We start from the raw sequence: 18243 nt of genomic DNA, 5'->3' as shown, positions 1-18243 counted from the left end.
ATAAAATCAGTTTTCACTTTGTAATTCACCAAGTAGGACTTTCCATCATGACTGACACCTGAGTGGGACACAGAAAAGGAATAATTTTAAAATCACCTTGCAAACTTCTTTTTTGGCAGAATTTCAGAATGCAGAAACCTGAAATTCTGCAAGCATCATAAGAATGCAGCTATATGAAAATCTATTTTTATTAAGTCAGAGCACAAGCATCTTGTGGATGACAACATGATGCCCTCTAAAAATGTCATATGCTCAACAAAACTAAAAATCATTGAAATTAGAAACAAGCTACTAGCATATAAATTTGGATTGGTAGAATCACACTGGACCATGAAAAAATATTCACTATACAGATCCTCCCAAATATATGTGGGATAAAAGAGTTCTCATAAAACTACATTCAAATTGATTGATCAGCAATCAGAAAAAGGATCAAGTTCTTGCTTCTAATGACCATCACTCTGCAATAATACTGGCGGCCTCCATGAAAGCTTTTCCACCTCAGCTATGCTTTTAAAGACACATCCATATTGTAAAAAAAAGAAGCCAGTGGAAATTATACCAGTTAATACTGTATTGGCAATGTTTGGGGTTAACCATAGCAGAGAAACCAATCCTTAAAAACACAGAGAAGCAGCTATTGAGTATTTTGATGTGGAATAGGAGCTAGTTTCAGGTTGACATAGTGTAACCTATTTTGTAGCTTTGTCAGTGTATCTGATACCCTCAGACCTTTCATAAATATAGCAGTCATTCAAGGTATATCTGCCTGTGAGGTGAAATTTTACCAGGCTGTAGTTATAGAACCTATAAGTACTTAAAAAAAATGTTTAGCTCACTAAGCTAGCCAGAAGGATATCAAGCAGAAAAAAGCACATATTTTCTTGCCAAGTTAGTTTGTTAACACTATCTCTCAAACAGAAGCAATGAATAGTGAACAGCAGAAGGCTGAAGACTGAACTGTGAGGCTGAAAATGGGAAGTAAAGCAGGAAAAAGTGTGACAGAACAAAGAAATCAAGCTTATTTCCTTAGTAAAATGAGGATTTTTGTTGTCTCTGCTGCCTATGAAATAACAGCTAAGATGTCCTAGCAGAATTAATCTGTAAAGAACGGCCCCTACCTATCTCAAAACAAGAGGATGCAAGTGTCAGCACTGCTTATATGCAGCTATCATGCACTGGAATGAATGACATGCAGTGTACATAATGGATTAGAGAATGAAGTCTAAGTGTTAACAGCACTTGGAGATGGCTATTAAGCTTTTTTAGCTTTTAAACATCCCAAACATATCTCAAGTCAATAAATGCATTAAATCAAATACAATTTTATAGTCTCTGCAACATCAAAACCAGGAATCTGATTGCTATCTGTATATCACCTTCATCACCTAAGAGACTCCCCTCAACCCCAAATGGAGATCTTATTAAACAGTTGACTGGAATGTGCTTAGAAACTCAAACCCTAAAGTTATTAATGAAAGACACACATGAAGACTTCCAGTGTCAGAACTTTCAGAGATCATTAGTCAAAGCAGTTTTAGACAGCAAATTAAACCTAAATTCAAAGTTCCTGAGGATTATATTACTGCAGAAAGAGCCAACATAGTGCACATTATTTAGGTATTTTCAGACTATAGCAAATACCTTAAACTCCATCTAAATTTGTATGAGTGGAAACCAGAATGAGAATCTGCATCTGCCTAACAGACATTGGTAATAGAACACTGCCTAGTTGCAATGCAAAATGCTGAGTGAGCAGTGGCTGTCCCTAAAAGAAACCCGTAACTTAAACTGAATCTTAAATCTGTCTCTATTTTGAACATATCTATTTTGAACTGAAATTTATCAGGAAAAAAGCAAACATAATGACAGGTATTGAACTAAGTATGTAAACACAAGCTGATTTTTGAAGTCTTAGACTGTATTTTCTTAAAATTCACTCTTTTGTGTTTAGCACCCTCTATTTTCCTCCTGGGTAAAGATTTTACAGGGAGATCTGACTGACAGCTACCATATAAAAAGAAGTCCTTTAAATGGCCAGTGTTATAAGTGTATAGCCTCTGATGTCAAGAAGTGGTATTAAATTTCCAGAAATCCTCCTGTTTGTTATCAGTAGGACCTGTCATGTCATCCTCCATGATATCAGTTATCCCAAACTCACAAAAATGTTTCATTGACTCCTTAAAAGGCTGCCCAAAATAATAAATCAAACAATGTATCTGCACAAATCTGGTTCTCCAATTTCTTCTTCTCCCCTCCTTCAGAGAGGAAAAACTGTTCCTAGTGAAATCATTCCTACATGTAACTCAAAATTATGTCCATCTAATATCTATAAGCACATGACATCCAATGAATAGGTAGGTATTCAGGGTGGGATTCATCTCACCTTAACTTTGAAAATCTCAAGTAATGATGTTTCCTCTTTTTACTAATGTCCCATAGGAAGTAGACATTTAACTATGACAATTCACTCAGTTTGACACCTGGATTCTGGGACAAATTGTCCACTGGAGGTCTGTCTCTGTTAAATCAAGTTGGCCTATACATTAGATAACAAACTTAGACTTGACATCTAAGTTGTAATTCTTCAAAGATAAAAGAAAAGGATTTATTTTGCTTAAATTCTATCAGGTTTCTGTAACTTCTTCACATGGACTAACCTTAAAGCCTTTTGATGCTGCGATATGGGCAGCAGTCCAGCCCTCTTTGTCAGCATGGTTGATGAGATCTGCAGAAACAACAGGCTTTACTCTACTGCTATAGTCATCTTCTCTCTTTGCCAAATCAAAGTAGTCTAAATTAGGCTCTGCATCCATTAAACAGTTCCCATTGTTCGGCTCTCCATAGTACATAAGGAGCTTGAGACTTTCAACATTACCAGAATCCACTGCTGCGTGAATTGGTGACCAGCCATCCTAAAAAAGAAACCATGATCAAAAAGCACACTGCCACCAAACACATAGAAAATTGTTTGCAGACCTGTATCAGCAAAGAATGTGAATAGAAGGTTCTGTCTAGAAATTAAGAAGACAAGCAAGAGTGACATAATAATCCTCTGGGAAAATAAAGTTGCTTGTATGTGTTTTGGGTAGAAGAGAGGGAAGAAAATGTAGAAGAAAAAAAATTGCACAGCTTTCTCCAAGGACAATCCAACAGATAAAACCTTTAGAATTTTTAGAAGATTCTAAATGATACAGGGCTCACATGCTGTTAGTAAACTGCTTCCTTCCCATGCATCAAACAAAAATGATTCCAACTATTAATATTGTTTCATGTTGCATTAATCCATTTATTAGTCAGTTTCACAATTTTGACATCACAACTTTCTCTCATTCCAAGTCAAATATATTTACTTTCCAGTTGCAAAATAAATGAAAGATAAAAGATTTAGTGTAATAATTGCAGGAGTAGAATGCTCTGTGAAGCTACTACTCTTTGTGCTGTATTTTGGAACAACCTATAACCCACATTTATTGTTGTAAGAATCTGCTGACATCAGAGTCATAAAAAAAATTCAGAACAGCACCTGAAAAAGTAAATTATGTAGGCACTAATTTTGAGACAGTCCTCCTTCCCTTCTCCTCTAGATATGACTTTTTTTTGGCCCTATTCTGCCATTTGTGATATATGAGACTTTACAATACTGGCAAGAAAGTTTTGGGGTGTTGTCTCTTCAAGGACAAAAATAAAGCATCCTAACATAAAAAGTGGAAACATTTTACAAATCTAGTGCTAGAGAAAACCTGCAGCAAATTTCCAATGGAATCTGAATTATGGAAAATAGTATGAAAGTCACATCATTTAGGAGATTTTAGACAATATACAGTTAAAAAAAACCAGAAAGTATGATGAAAATAACGAAGTACTAATTTTAAATTATATGGCTTAGTCCAGCTTTAAAGAAAAGTTTAAATAAATGTTTTAATGCCAATATTCAGTACTACACAAGGCACTGTAACTTTACAAACTATTTTAACTTACACTGGTTTTTATTGTTCGATCCGCTCCACCTTCCAACAACAGTTTAATACAATCGTTATTTCCATTTTTACAGGCCAGGTACAAAGGTGTCTGTCCTCTTTCAGCAGCATGGTTAATATCAGCCTGATACATAATTAATAATTCTGCACATCTACAGCAAACAATAAAGCAATAAAATTGTCTTATGTTAGACACACAATGCCTCTTTATTACTTAAGACATTTAAATATTTTAAATAAAGTATTGATTTTACAGATACAGATCTACATGTGATCAACGCATATACAAAAGTATAAAGTATAATTTTGTACATAGGTATAAAGACAGGCTACTTTAAACATGTAAATCTTAAACTACTGTAGCTGCCTTTAAAAATTGTGAATGTAAACCACTCAATTTCACAAGACTGATAAAAACTTGATGACAACTGCTTAATAAAAACATTCAGCTGAGCAAAAAAAGAGAAGCATTTCTGACTACTGATATTTAAAATAGAATTGAAAAGGGAAAAAATGAAATGAAGGTCTAGCATTAGCTTTACCAGAGAAATGGACACTCATTTAGGAAAGTAACCTGGTGGGGGCAGCAAAACAGCAATGGAAGTACCTGGCAGTACACACCATCCAGATCCCTGAATGGGGACTACTCCAGAAGGATGGCTTGGGTGTATTGCCAGCAGCTACTGGGTTATGGAGGATGGAAGATTAGATGGAGTGCTGAAGAACAATTCACTTGGGGCTGGGGCATTCAGATCCAAGTTCCTGTACTTTCTCACAGCCCTGTAGCAATAGGTCCATTTTTTTTTCCCAGTTCTTGTGCCAGGGTTGGTTACCTTTCCCTTACCCAAACTATGTTTTCAACAACACTTAAGACCTTGCAAAAATCTTAATGCCAGTCAATTCACTCTACAGTTCAAACAGGAACTGTTAACAAAAATAAGTTCCCAGCTCTCCAGCTCAATATTTATCAGTCCATAAAAATAGAAAGCTTATCAACAATAAAGCCTCAAAGCAGTTAGTGCAATGCCAAATAACTACTGATTAGGAGACCATATTGTAACAAAATATACTGTGACAAAATATTTACACCAATGTAAGGTATATATATAAGAATATAAGTATATAAGAAACTATATACTAAAAAAATCACAAGTATATAAGAATATTATTTTTGATACATTTTTGTCCAGTCAGAAAATCAGTTAAATTCAAGGTAAAATGACTCATTTTAGAGAAGAGTAAAACACATGGCATTGATATGAATTACTTATCTACGCTTTCCAAAAATGCTCAACTGAACAGAAAAAAAGTACAAATAAAAATAATGTTCTGCCTTAAAAAATGTTAGGCATACGTCCTAACTGTACAGTCACAAAAACATCTTAAGAAGGGCTCCATAGAGCAATTCAAGATTAAGTTTTAAGTCTGCTAGGTTAGAAATATCTGGTTTGATACTTTACATTGCATTTGGTGAATATCGGAAAGCTATATAGACTTTCCACCTCAAGTTCAGGGTCATCCTGGCCTGGACTGCATGGGAAATTATTCTGGAAGTTTATCCAAAATCCAGTTTCTGATCTGGTGATATTACTGGACCAACATCAAAAACCTAGATTTTTTTTTCTGACTTTTTCTGACTTTTTTTTCTTTTTCCTGACTTTTTCTGACTTTTCTTTCTGACTTTCTGACTCTCTAGAGTTAGAACAACAGTATTGTCTTGGCTCAGGAACAAGGTTAATGAAGATGTCACAGGGGACCAGTTAGCAAATCTATGACAGATACCTACCGTGCAACTGAGAGCAGTTTAGTGCTGTCATTAACCCCACATTAGGAGACAGACAATACTGTTGCCCCAAATTCCACCTATTATAGATTTTTTTTCTGTGCCTGAACTTTGAAGTGACCAACAAATCAAACAGCCTGAACCATTTGTGGTCTCTGACATTTTTGGCTAGCCCTGTCATTCTATGTTCAATTTTACAATTCAGTTCATGTTCAGTATCTAAAAAAGTAAAAGCAAAAAGTGTGTTTAGGGATATCATATTACATAAGTAAGTCTAAGGCAAAAAGAATTATAACGTCTGCAATACCACAACACAGCTGATGATACATAGCAAAGTGTTGTGAGGGTAAGTCAGGGAAATAAATAGCTTTCTATTCAAATAAGGTGTTAAGATATTTATTTTAGTGAGAGAATATGAATATAATAAACCTTACAAAACCCTTGTTTTCTGGTGTAAGGTATTTGTTTCTATATCACTCAGGAGAAAACTCAGATGTTTATATGCCTCTGAGCATGATATTCATAGTTTTCTATGCTTGAAAAAAATATCAGTGCAAAAGTAATTTCTTTCTCCCTTTCTCTGTTAATCCTACAGTATGGCTAATAACGCAAAGAAAATTAAGAAATTCAGTGGTATGATGCCCATGTAGACCAGTACCACATTGTAATTGCTGAGAATACATGCTCAGTAACCTTAAGAGCTGAAATTGGAAACAAAACAAATAGAAAATATTAAAATCAGAATGGTATAAGAATATGAATTTAAGTAGATGTTTTCAATAAATTATAGTTGAATACATTTATACATAAGAATGCAACAGTAATGTAATGAAAAAGTATATAATGTAAAGATAATATAAAATTGAGTAACAGCTGACAGGCAAAATCTTAAAGGCTTCACTTACTTGACATGTCCCTGAGCAACTGCTGAACACAAGGGTGTAAAGCCATTTTTATCAGCAGCGTCAACTTGTGCTTCTGCAGCCAGCAGCAATCTCACACAATCTATAAATGGAGCAGAACCATGGAATAAGTCAACAAGATCAAGTGGCAACAATCAGCCAGACTTTTGGACTACACATCACACCTTAGGGGACTGAAATAAAAGCTCAGGAAGAAGTTTGCAGGAGAGAGATGAGAATTGCCTCCCAGGGGCATCACCACCCTTTTGCAAAAAGGGCTTGGGTTGGGTTCTGCTGGGATTTAAATACATGCCTACTGCAGGCAACTCCCACAGTGTTAGCTATTTTACCTCCCAAGTGGGGAATCTTCTCCAGGATTTCCTAAAGGGATCACTGCCTACTGGCAGTCATGACAAATATGACAGCCACAGGGGAGATGTTCACAAGCCACACAGACCTCAAGCAACACACTGGCCAGTTTTATTTTAGGGCACTGACTTGTGATTGCAATGACAAATTAAATAAGCTGAAAAACTGAAACCTCCCCAAACCATTCCCATTCATATATTTCCAAAACCACATGCTAAAAATAGTACCAGCCTGATTCCATCATCCCTACAGCTAATTTAAGATAATTAATTACATAGTAATTAGACTGCTTTTCATCCACAAATTGGAATATCATTTGATGCAATTAACTTTGAAGAAAACAGTTGATCTGTTCCTCATTCTTGAAATTGGCTCCAGACCAAAATAAAACAAGTCTTTTGTAATTGAAACTACTACTTGGAAAATAAGCTCAGCTACAACACCAATTACAAACTCCTGACCTGATTTCTGAGCAAGCTTAATGCATGCTGTTCCAGCACTCAGTAAAATCCCAAACCCAAGTTTTCTTAGTGAAGTTTAACTCTAGATATCAGAACTAAACATATATTAAGAATGACTTGGGTATAAGAAAATTATATTAAGAACTAGTTAGAAATCTGACTAGTCTATACCATTCTTCAATATATTCACTCCTGTTACAATTTTTTCAAATACTTATACAGATGTTGTAGAGTTGATTGAATAAATAATTTACCATTAAGAAAGAACATTTTTAATCAATCTAAGTTATTATTTTGCAAATTTGGATTCTTTAATTTTGAAGTAAGTAATCTGATGTTAAATTATTTTTTGTTGTTGTAAAGTTGGTTGTCACGGTAAGTTACCAGGTCTTGACTTGTAATTTATTTTGTCATAAAGAAGCTCTCTGTTAACTAACTTACCACATCCTTCCAATTGTAAGATAGCACCACTTCAAATAAAATTATAGTTTCATTCACTTTTTAAAACAAAAATACTCTGCTAAGAATAACTTTTTTTTTCTTATTTCCATGGTCAATCCTGGTCCTATATTAAATTATTAACTTGAATATACAGATTCCTGCTTGACATCCTAAAATACTTTTAAAGTTTATAAGGGATGTTGAAAAATTTTCATCTAGAAGTTTCAAGTATTTGGCTAGAATACTCTGCTGTTTATTCATAAAGTATATGTTAGCCATGCAAAAGCCATGAACACACAGAACAAGACTCACTGTCTAGAAAGACATGGTTAATTCACACTTATTGACTGGCAGATCATTCAGGTGGTAGGCTATGTCTGTATAATTGCTGTTTCTGATGCAGCTTATCTCTGTGAAAATACTGCTTCTGAAAACAGCTTTTTATTCTTAGGGATAAGCGTGACCATGAGGAAATACAGCTACTTGCATAAGGCAAAACGTGAGCTAGTAAGCTCTACATGACCTGTTTTGTTGGCATATAAAGTAAAAGAGCAATTATCTCCAAGATGCCTGTGTCTTCTGGATGGAATTTTTACTGGGGTTTGGAGAAGGGTAATTTGGGTCAGTCCAGGCTCATTCACTCTGGTCTGCCATAAAAGTAATAAGCAGTGGGGAGTACTGGGTAGAAGGGCAGGCACTAGACAGACATTGGTGCCACTAAGTTAAAAGTCTTGGTCACAGCGAAAGCAAAACATTGAAGCAAATTAAGATAAACACCTGGAGATTTTACTGCTCTCCACCACAGCTGGGTAGTTAGTTCTTCCAGAGTGATGGCAAACATCATGCAGATACATCCGTGGCTTGACAAAGCTGACTCCATGTAGCTGTATGTCTCTGCACCTCACTCCTTTCTACTTCCCACACCATTCCAGGTTTTTTCTATCAATCAGGGTGCCACAGCCTCCAAATACTCAGGATAGAAGAGAATCAATTACACCATAAATGCATATAATTAGCACATAGCTGAGTCCAATTTCTCCACATCTCTCAGGTTCAGGAACTCCTACTGTTTCATTCTGTCCTTCTCCACCTCTTTGTGGTGGTGAATGGTCACAATTTGCAACATCATACATCTATACAGATCTATTAGCTAAGAGAACTACTGTTATTAAGTGCACAATAGACCTGAAGCAGTTCTTTCTTTGCCAATGGTAAAGCCAAGACAGACTGACAAGACAACCTGTTCAGCGATCCCAATCCAGTGGTTAAATAATGAAATTAACAGTTTCCTCCTGTCCATTCAAATACAAAGAAAGTGTGCATTTTTAGGGTGCATTTCTCTCTCTCAGACCTACAGAATTAGGGACAGTGTGTGTTGGAAACAAAGCTTCTGCTATTAACTTCATGTGCTGGAAAAACCCTTTGCTGCAGCTCTCAAAAGGCAACTGATTCCAAACAGGAAAGCTACACATTTTGCAATTAGGATAGATTAGGACAGAATATTTCAGTACTCTTTTCTTGTGTAACTCAATTTTTTCTAGAGAATGGGCTGTGATCATGTAACAGCTGCAGCCACCATGCTGGTTACAATGTGCTCTACCATGCTCTTGTTATCTACACATCTCAAATACTATATTTCTTCACTGAAAATGTGTGGGGATCATTCAGTTTTCACTCTTCCCAGAATCTCCAAAACATGGTTTTTCTGAAGGGAGGTACTCATTATGCTTGCTTTTATCAGTTCTAAAGTTACTCTTTTCTTCTCATGAAATCTTCTCCAGGAGAAACAGGAAAATCTGGTTGGTTGACTTAGAAATCTCAAAATCCATTTAGTCACTAAATCCACGTTAAAAATATTCTCAATAAATTAAATCATGGTGTGATCACCCACCAGTGTAGGCTTGTGTTAAGTCTTAAGGTTAGACTGAATGATCTTAAGGGTCTTTTCCAGTCTTAGTGACTGTATGATTCTATGGGAAAAAAACCCAAACCAACAGAAACTTACCATTTACAACACAACTCAACACATTTAAAAATATGAACAATAAATTATTTTATCCTTAAAATGACAGCAGTATCATTTCTTTCCACCTGGCTAGTTAAGAAAAGGTATTAGAAAGCACTTTTAAAAAGATTTATTTTTATACATCCATTCTTAAGCCTATATAATTTAAGTAAACTTGTTTTTAAAAGTCTCCACTTCGAATTGCTACATATATCCATTTGAGAACAAACTACAAGTAATGAAAAAGGATTTTATATATATATACATATATATAATATATATATTATTATATAATAAAGTTAAGCACAAAAATATTTCTCCAAAAATTTTATAGATCTATACCTTTCAATTTTCATATAATTTATTAAGGAGACATCAACACTGCTGTTGTGTGATTCTCTCATTCAGAGTTCATAAAATCCATTTAGTTGCTGAAATGTGATGATTTGTACAACCAAGTATTTTTCACATCCTGTCAACTATAAATAGAAGAGCAACACTATAACCTCTGTAATACAGTTTTTATCTCAAAAAATAAAACATACTAAACAATTACAGGGTGCATATGCATACGTTTGTTTTTATTATTGGGTTTGCACAATTCTGTCAAGTCTTTCTTATTTGAAATTTTGACAATAAAACGAGGAACCAAATTGCCTTTGCTGTCAGTAGGAGCTGCTCAGTAACTGAAAATCATTTGCTTTGATGCAATTTTAGAATACATAATGAATTATTAAGAATTGGGTCAATTATGGTCCCCCACAAATATTAGCAATGATAACTGGATGTAAGCCTAGAATAATAGACCAAATATCTATTCAGTGAGGGGAGAATAATAAATCCACACAATGTAACTAACTTGGATTCTTAATACTGCAGATAAGTTAAAAAAAGGAAAAAATCACCAAAGGAAAAAAAAAAAAAGTACTTTTTCACTATTTTAAAGGTTTTGGCAACAGGACAGAAATTCAGGCGAAAAGAACCAGATGTTTCTGCAAAAAAAAAAAAAAAAAAAAAAAAAACCAACAAAACCCAAAAACCCATAGCCCCTAGGAAGCAAAGACAAAAGATACCATTTTGACCAAAATGAAAATTCCTCCTTCCCTATGCCTGGTAGCAAAATTAACCCTGAACATGTGAGAAAAATGTACACTATCTGCTTAGCTGCAGATTTTGTAACTTTAGTTTTATTAATCCTAACTTTAGTTTTATTTTTTAAATATTTGAAAATATTTATGAAATAACCTATGTACTGTCTGGATCAGAGGTTTGTAATTGTGTCACTAATAAATATTTCATTAAATAAAACCAAAAAGTACTCTTGAACGCAGTGGCTTTAATGGGACTATGTTCCACCTTCTACTCTGAAATAAAATTTCGACTTTACTAAAAATTAATGGAATATTTGCCATTGGATTTGCTGGATTTCATCTTTAGTGTCAAAAACAGCATAATGATATCACCTGCAATATAAGAATCTGGAGGTTTTTATGTAGGTAGAAAAAGCTATAGTAATGTGCACTGGACTTTTAAAACTAACTGCTGTTTGAGAGCCTTGTGTTAAAAGTCTGGAAATTATTGCTAGGAGTTTGTATCCATGCAGTTCCTATCTGTTAGTAACATACTTGCTGCATTCCATAAATACATTCATAAAATATGAAGACTGACCGTTGAAAGGCTCAGAAATGCTACTTCCTCAATACAGAGGAGGGTTGGGGTCATGGGGAAAGAAAAAAAAAAAACCTTTTAATTTTCTCAGGAGAACCTAGGTAACAAATGAAGGCTATTTCATTCAGTTCAAAAATAAAGACAGTTCATTTTAGTTCCCAAGTAACACACTATTCTGACACTATCTTCCATAATTTTCATTGCTGCTGCAGAAGATCACAACCCTGATTACCACCTATTCTTTGCTACTTAATCCCTGTAGAGGAAAGTTCTTTCTTTCAAACTCCTATTGCTACAAAATATCTTTAGTGTTTCACAGAATATGGGGTGATAATATCTGGTAGCTTTTATATGAAAGGAGTGGAGAATTAGAATGGATGTTCCTGCAGAATTCTACCAATTTTTGTGTTTCAAATGCTTTCTGGGTTCCAAAATTCAGCTTCAAGAAGCATTGCTTATATATATATGCTACAGCATGATTTTGGTCATATAATCAATATATCCCACTTTCAATTTCACATTTTTGAGAAGAATGCATTTGACTTAACTGAATATGAAAAACTTATGAAGTAAGCTTTCACTAGTTTACATGGATGCCATACTAGATCTTAGTATAATTTACCTGTATGTCCATTCGTAGCAGCAGAATACAAGGCAGAATAGCCATCTTCATAAGAGTAATTAATATCCAGTCCTTCTTCATTAAGCAGCATTGATAATAAAGTGACATTTCCCTGGGCAGCAGCTTGGTGAAGAAGGGTGGGCCTGCCACCCAGGGGGACAGGACCACCACTTGTTAACAAAGGGGTTAGGGAGGAAGACCAGCCTGTGAGTTAAAGCAACAGAAGTTAGAGACACATAAATAAGCCCTGCATTTTCTGTGTTCTTTTAAGTACTAAAAAGTATCTTCAAAATTACTGCATTTGTTAGTTTAGCAAAGTTTTGTGATGGTGCTTTGTCTACACATTAAAAGGTATTCTGAAGAATAAAAACTGCACTGAGGGGTAACACTTGTTAAGGCAAATGAACAGGACCTTCCTACAAAAGGTCAATGTGAAACTTGTGAATGGTAGTAGCATCCAGATGTCTCAAAAATTTGTATTATCAAAGCTAACAGAAGTTTTAGATAAGTTTTAATTTATTTGCAATATGCTAGGAAGATTTTTTTAAGTATCTATAGACAAGTTTTCAAAACTAAATACTTATCTTCATATGTAATTTTATCCTCCTTAGTGCAAACTTTAGTATTTATATAACTCACGTGTAGTTATAAAGATAAATTGCATAGAGAGCCCTTAAGGTGCCTTTCCATAAGTTTGAAAATGTAGAAACCATTTACATAAGTAATACAGAAAAAATATATTTACTATTGAACTCTCCATTAAGATAATGTTCCTTTTATTCAGTGATACTTAAACAATATATTATAAAATGCTCCAGTGGGAATGAATAACAGGTTATACAAAATTCATGTATGAAAGCTTTCAAGTCACTCCATTAACAAAGAATATTCAATCCAAAACTCTGAAAGCTTAGGAGTTGTGGTTAAATGTTCTGCTGACTACTTATCAGCTTTAGTAGGGACTTTGCTAAGAATATGAAGTTTGCTGCATAAGGCATGGGATATTTTGTGCATCCTTCCTTGAGCAAAGACTGCAAGAGAAAACAGGAGAAAAGCTGGGTTGTTTTGTTTTTTTTTTTTTATATTTTCACTATTACCTTTAGAAAATATACATTGTATTTATCTTTTGAATAAATAACTTTGTCTTTTGTGGCCACAAATCGGATATGACATGAGGCTGAAATTTGATAGAAAGCAAGTTAAGGCAGCTTTTAATGCAGTTTTGCAATGCTTGAGACTGAAGAAGAGCTGCAGGGCATTAGCTTCAGTTCCATTCAAGCTGGTAAGTGCTATCCAACATCTTGAACTAGAAAAAGTATGTGGTAGTAGCAGTAGTATGCTGGGATGGTCTGATCCACATTTTGGAAAACGAAATACAGAAATTTCCAACAGAATTCTACAGAAACAATAGACTGGGCACCTTGTAAGATCTTGATACATTTTAATTAACATCAAGACTTACACAAGAATTCATCATCTGAGCAACACCAATGAAGAATACATCATTTGATTCAAGTTAAAGAAACTCCAAAACAACAAAAAAATGCTTGGAGTATTTAGCATTTGTTTCTAGAGTAAGCTAAATTTGTCAATTTAAATTAAGTTTAGTAGTGAAGTATCTAAAGGAAACACCTTTTTAGTATTTTCCCAATATTATTAGCTTATTACTATTTTTTTTATATTCACTGTAAGAAGTCATCACTGCAGCTATGAAGTTACCTTATAAATCGAAATTTAAACCAAAAATAAATTGTAAAATTAACTCCATACATCTTCTTATAGCTTCAATTCTGAAGCTACCTTCTGTCTATTAATACTCTTAGTAGCACTTATTTCTCCAATACTTTTAGTCAGAGGACTTTGAGGGTTTCTGAAGTTTATTAAAAAAACAATAAGCAACATACGAAGTAAACTGTATCTTTTAAGTGGCAAAAAAGATATTATCTTCAACTTCCACCATATGAGAACAGTTAACTCTTACAAAATTCCCTAAGGTCCAAAGAAAAACTTGCAGTATTCTTTTCCATTGTGAAAGTGGTTTTATTTTTCCAGCCTTTTATTATTCTTTGTTGCTATACATATATTAATGTTTTTAAAATGGTACTTTTGTGGTCGTTAACTGATAGTTGATATTGCCAAGGTGGCACTACTGTTACTAAAATTTTTTATTCAAGTAACACTGGAATTTTGGTAATATGAATAGTATTTTGGGTTTCCTTTCCTTAAAAAAAATGCAATTTTTGACGTAGTTTATTTGCTTGTTTGTTTGCTCGCTCTTGGGGCATCCTTAAGAAAAATGCCAAAATGAAAGGAATTTTTTTATGTCATATCTTAATTTTCATTTCAGCTCCTTGAAAAGAAAATATGTTGTTGCAATTCAGTGATGAAATTAATTATACTAGGTTAGAATTAAATGAAAACCTTCTATTGATAAAGATACAAAAATAAGTAATAACATAAATATAACTTTGCATTCTATTATAATGTGAAACAGTATAATAAAATTCAATTCATCCAATAAAATGCACCAACATTAGAAGATACCAATAAATAAGGGACACCATTACAGACTCAAAAAGTTAGGAAATGGGAAGCAATCTGTGAAAGCTTGTAGGGCATGCAGTGATGAAGGGCAGAGGGACAGACAAAAACAGCTTCTGGCATCAGCTTCAGAATGTGAGATGGTTAATTTCAGAGCCTAGATCAGTTCTTCACCCCCCTCACCACACACACTTTTATCTTCAAAGCCAATTGTAAAGAGAAAATAAATCAATCATTATAGAAATGGGCAAAATAAAAAAATATATTTCATTCAAGAGTGACACAGAAAGCACAAAAGTAAGAAGAAAGTGAAAGCAGAAATCCCAGGGATATGATAATCCAAACGCCCACATTTGTTTCCATTTTGAAGTCTTACAGCCATTGAACTGCAGAAATCCAAACAGAGCAGAAGCATTTTGGCACCGATTCAAAGGCTGCTGAAGTTAATGAAAACACTGCCACAGATTTTGAATCAGGCCATAAATGTTCATTGTAATGTCTCTATGTGCACTCTGCTTAACATTAATGAGGAAGGCCCATGCCTTTTTCTAGCAGGGATGAAAAGAGCAACACGTGGTACAACAGCCATCTCTAAAAGAAGATACAATCACATTACTGTAGCAGAATGCCTAAGTGACAGGGATCAGAGCTCCCATTTGAAGTTTGCTCTGAAGAGTTCCTTTTCCTAGAACCAAGACACTTCCTCACTGAAAATCAGGCTGTTGATATATTCCTAAATCAGTCTGAGCTCACTGGGAAACTCTATTAAAATTAATAAATATAATACTTTAGTGATTAGGTTATTATCAATTCTTCTGACTCCACAGTAAGAAGAAATAAGAATGAATTTACTGACCAACAAAAAAGTATGAAAATGAAGGATTCTGTCAATGTCCTTTAATGTTAAAATTGTTTGTCACTGTTAAAAATATTAAAGAATTCTGATTGAAGCTCACTACTTACTGTACAAGAAAATATGAATAAATTTAACCATGTTCTGCTTTAACTGAATGTAAAACTGAAATTCTAAACATTTTCTGAATAAAAGTAAATAAAACATATTAAAATCAACTGGATCATTAATAAAACTAACTGATTCTGTGCCTAGAGGACATGCAAATGCAGATATGGGAAGGAGGTTTCAGCAGTACTTGTAGTTTGTTAGATGTTTCTCACCTCAAAGAAAGTCATACTTAAAAAAGAAGCTGAAAAAGGGAATAAGTGGCATGAATTCAGGTATTACTGACCACATTATCTTAACAAAACCAGTGTTATTAAATTCGGTTTATCTTTCTATTTCCATATATATTTATAAAATCCATTTTTTTCTTAGCATATAGTTTTGAAGGAAATGATTTCCATACTTGAATAATATCCATTGCTCTAAATTTACTTAGTCCTGCAGTTTGCTAGAAGACTAGGCCAAAATAGATTAAATTCCCTTAAAAACATAAAGAAAATGAGATTGAAGAATAAGTGCAATAAAATATAAGCATTATTTTGGGTAGAACACAAATAACCTCCTGAATATTTATGTGAATATTACAGATGAAGTTATTAAGGTTCTTTGAGCCTCTATGGAGCCAGTAAGAAATACTGAAATAACATCTCTATATTAATAAGATAAAATAAAATAGCATACAGCTAAGTAGAGTTAAAGCAATCTTTCTTAGCGAACTTTGGATCAAGTTTCCTATCTGCAGTTGCAAATATTCCTGAAAAACAGTGTCACTTACAAAGTCCTAAGATGAAATGTTCAGAGTAAGGATTATAATGGAATTAAATCAACAAATATTTCCATGCCTCTTCAAAAAAAGTGAAGGGAGTTAGTGAAAGAAAGCAATTTTAAAAATTAAAAAAAATCTACCAATTTTTAACAAAAAGTCCTCACTTTGAGAATTTTCTCTGAGAATGGTCACACATTTCATAAGAAAAACAAATTAAGTATTTGGGGGCAGAGTCTGATTGAAAAGAATGACTGTTCTCCTAACAAAAAAGTTAATACCTCAAAGCACCAACTAAAGTAAAACAATACATGAAATTATGAAGAAAAGCACTGGTAATTCCATTTTTAAGGTATGAGATTTAGTCTTCTAAAGAATAATCAATAACTACCTTAAGTGATTACCAAATATCAGATAAATAGTGTAATTCTAACTGTTATATACACCTAATTCATGCTGATAGGATTTGAGGACAACAACCTCTTGCTTACAAAAACTATTCACTTGCAAGCTGACTTGTCCAGTAATTTGTTCTATGTTCATAAAATCTTTGTTTTTTTTTTTTTTTTAATTTAGAAATTCTATTATGGAGCCTAATAGCACTTGAATGCAAATTAAGTTTGGAAAATACTTGAAATACTGGAAGACTAATAATCTATCTGACAAGGTAATCAGACTCATCTTGGAACATGAATTTAAGATGAAAATTCAGGACATCCATATGAAAATAGCAAACTAACAGGCAGTCATCAAACCCCAATGTTGTTGACTCTGAGGAGCAGTAGACAAACAGAAGGATAAGATTTCTGAGCTCATACTTTTATGGCACAGTTCAGAAAGGAGAGAGGATTCTGACAGCATGGTGCAACAACCAAATGTTAAAAGGATGACTAAGTTACTCCTGATACATGTAGAAAGTCTTCAATGAAGTGGAATGGGAAGAAAAATTGCTTAATAACAGGAAACCTGGAATCTCCTGTATATACACACTCAATTTTGCCACACACTGTTTTTGGAATGGCTTCCCCAGGACTAGTGCTTGAGTTCAACTCAGTTATTCAACTCTCTTGGTGCAGCTACCAAAAGAAAGTGGTTATGTGTCGGAAGCAGATCGGCTGTGCAGGGCTTTTATGTCCTACAGATGATGATGCAGGTACTAGAGTTAAGTGTTCCATAACTGTGCGCTCTTTTTTTTTTTCAGTGCAGTGGAAGTCAAGATAAGAGGAGCTTCCACCTAATGTTCTAGTGCTCCTGATCCCAGCAGGGAAATATGTTGATAAAAAGCTTTATAGGAGATCTACAATTCACTGAAAGACACACCAGTGAGTCCCCACCAAAACGCAAAATGAGTAGCAGATACACACATTGACTCCAGACTTAAGATTATCAACAGATTTTAACTTTCCAACAGCAAACTTGTGCTTATATCTCTTGAAGTAAATCTGTGAGATGGCATGCATGAGTATTAACAAAGCCTACAACCAAAAAAATAACTATAGAAAAACAGAAATAAAATCAAAGATATTCTATAGGCATGTAGTGATACATAGGAAACAGCACTGTTATACAGGCAATTACATGTCTTAATGTGCAACCATCTACTGCCATAGCCTGCCCCAGCTATCCCCTGTTCTTTAAAAGATTCACACAGCATCAAAATACACATTCCATGGAAGATCCCCTGAAGAGGTAATATTCAAAACATCATTTCAGACTGAGGAAGTCCAAAATACTAGCATGAACCAAA

At 34.2% G+C, this 18243-nt stretch overlaps 1 protein-coding gene across 3 annotated transcripts in view; it reads right to left on the bottom strand.

Moving 5' to 3' along the window:
- Positions 1-18243, bottom strand: part of CTTNBP2 (cortactin binding protein 2) — a 77862-nt gene that overhangs the window by 23776 nt on the left and 35843 nt on the right. For all 3 annotated transcript variants that reach the window (XM_068189897.1, XM_068189896.1, XM_068189898.1), the window contains 4 exons: positions 12232-12435; positions 6669-6768; positions 3982-4132; positions 2661-2915 (listed from right to left, as the gene is read on the bottom strand). In XM_068189897.1, the coding sequence (XP_068045998.1) occupies positions 2661-2915; positions 3982-4132; positions 6669-6768; positions 12232-12435 (710 nt within the window). The remainder of the gene's footprint in view (positions 1-2660; positions 2916-3981; positions 4133-6668; positions 6769-12231; positions 12436-18243) is intronic.

The sequence above is a fragment of the Anomalospiza imberbis genome, chromosome 5 (genome assembly GCF_031753505.1).
Source record: "Anomalospiza imberbis isolate Cuckoo-Finch-1a 21T00152 chromosome 5, ASM3175350v1, whole genome shotgun sequence".
Taxonomy (NCBI): domain Eukaryota; kingdom Metazoa; phylum Chordata; class Aves; order Passeriformes; family Viduidae; genus Anomalospiza; species Anomalospiza imberbis.
This window is presented reverse-complemented; position numbering and strand designations above follow the sequence as displayed.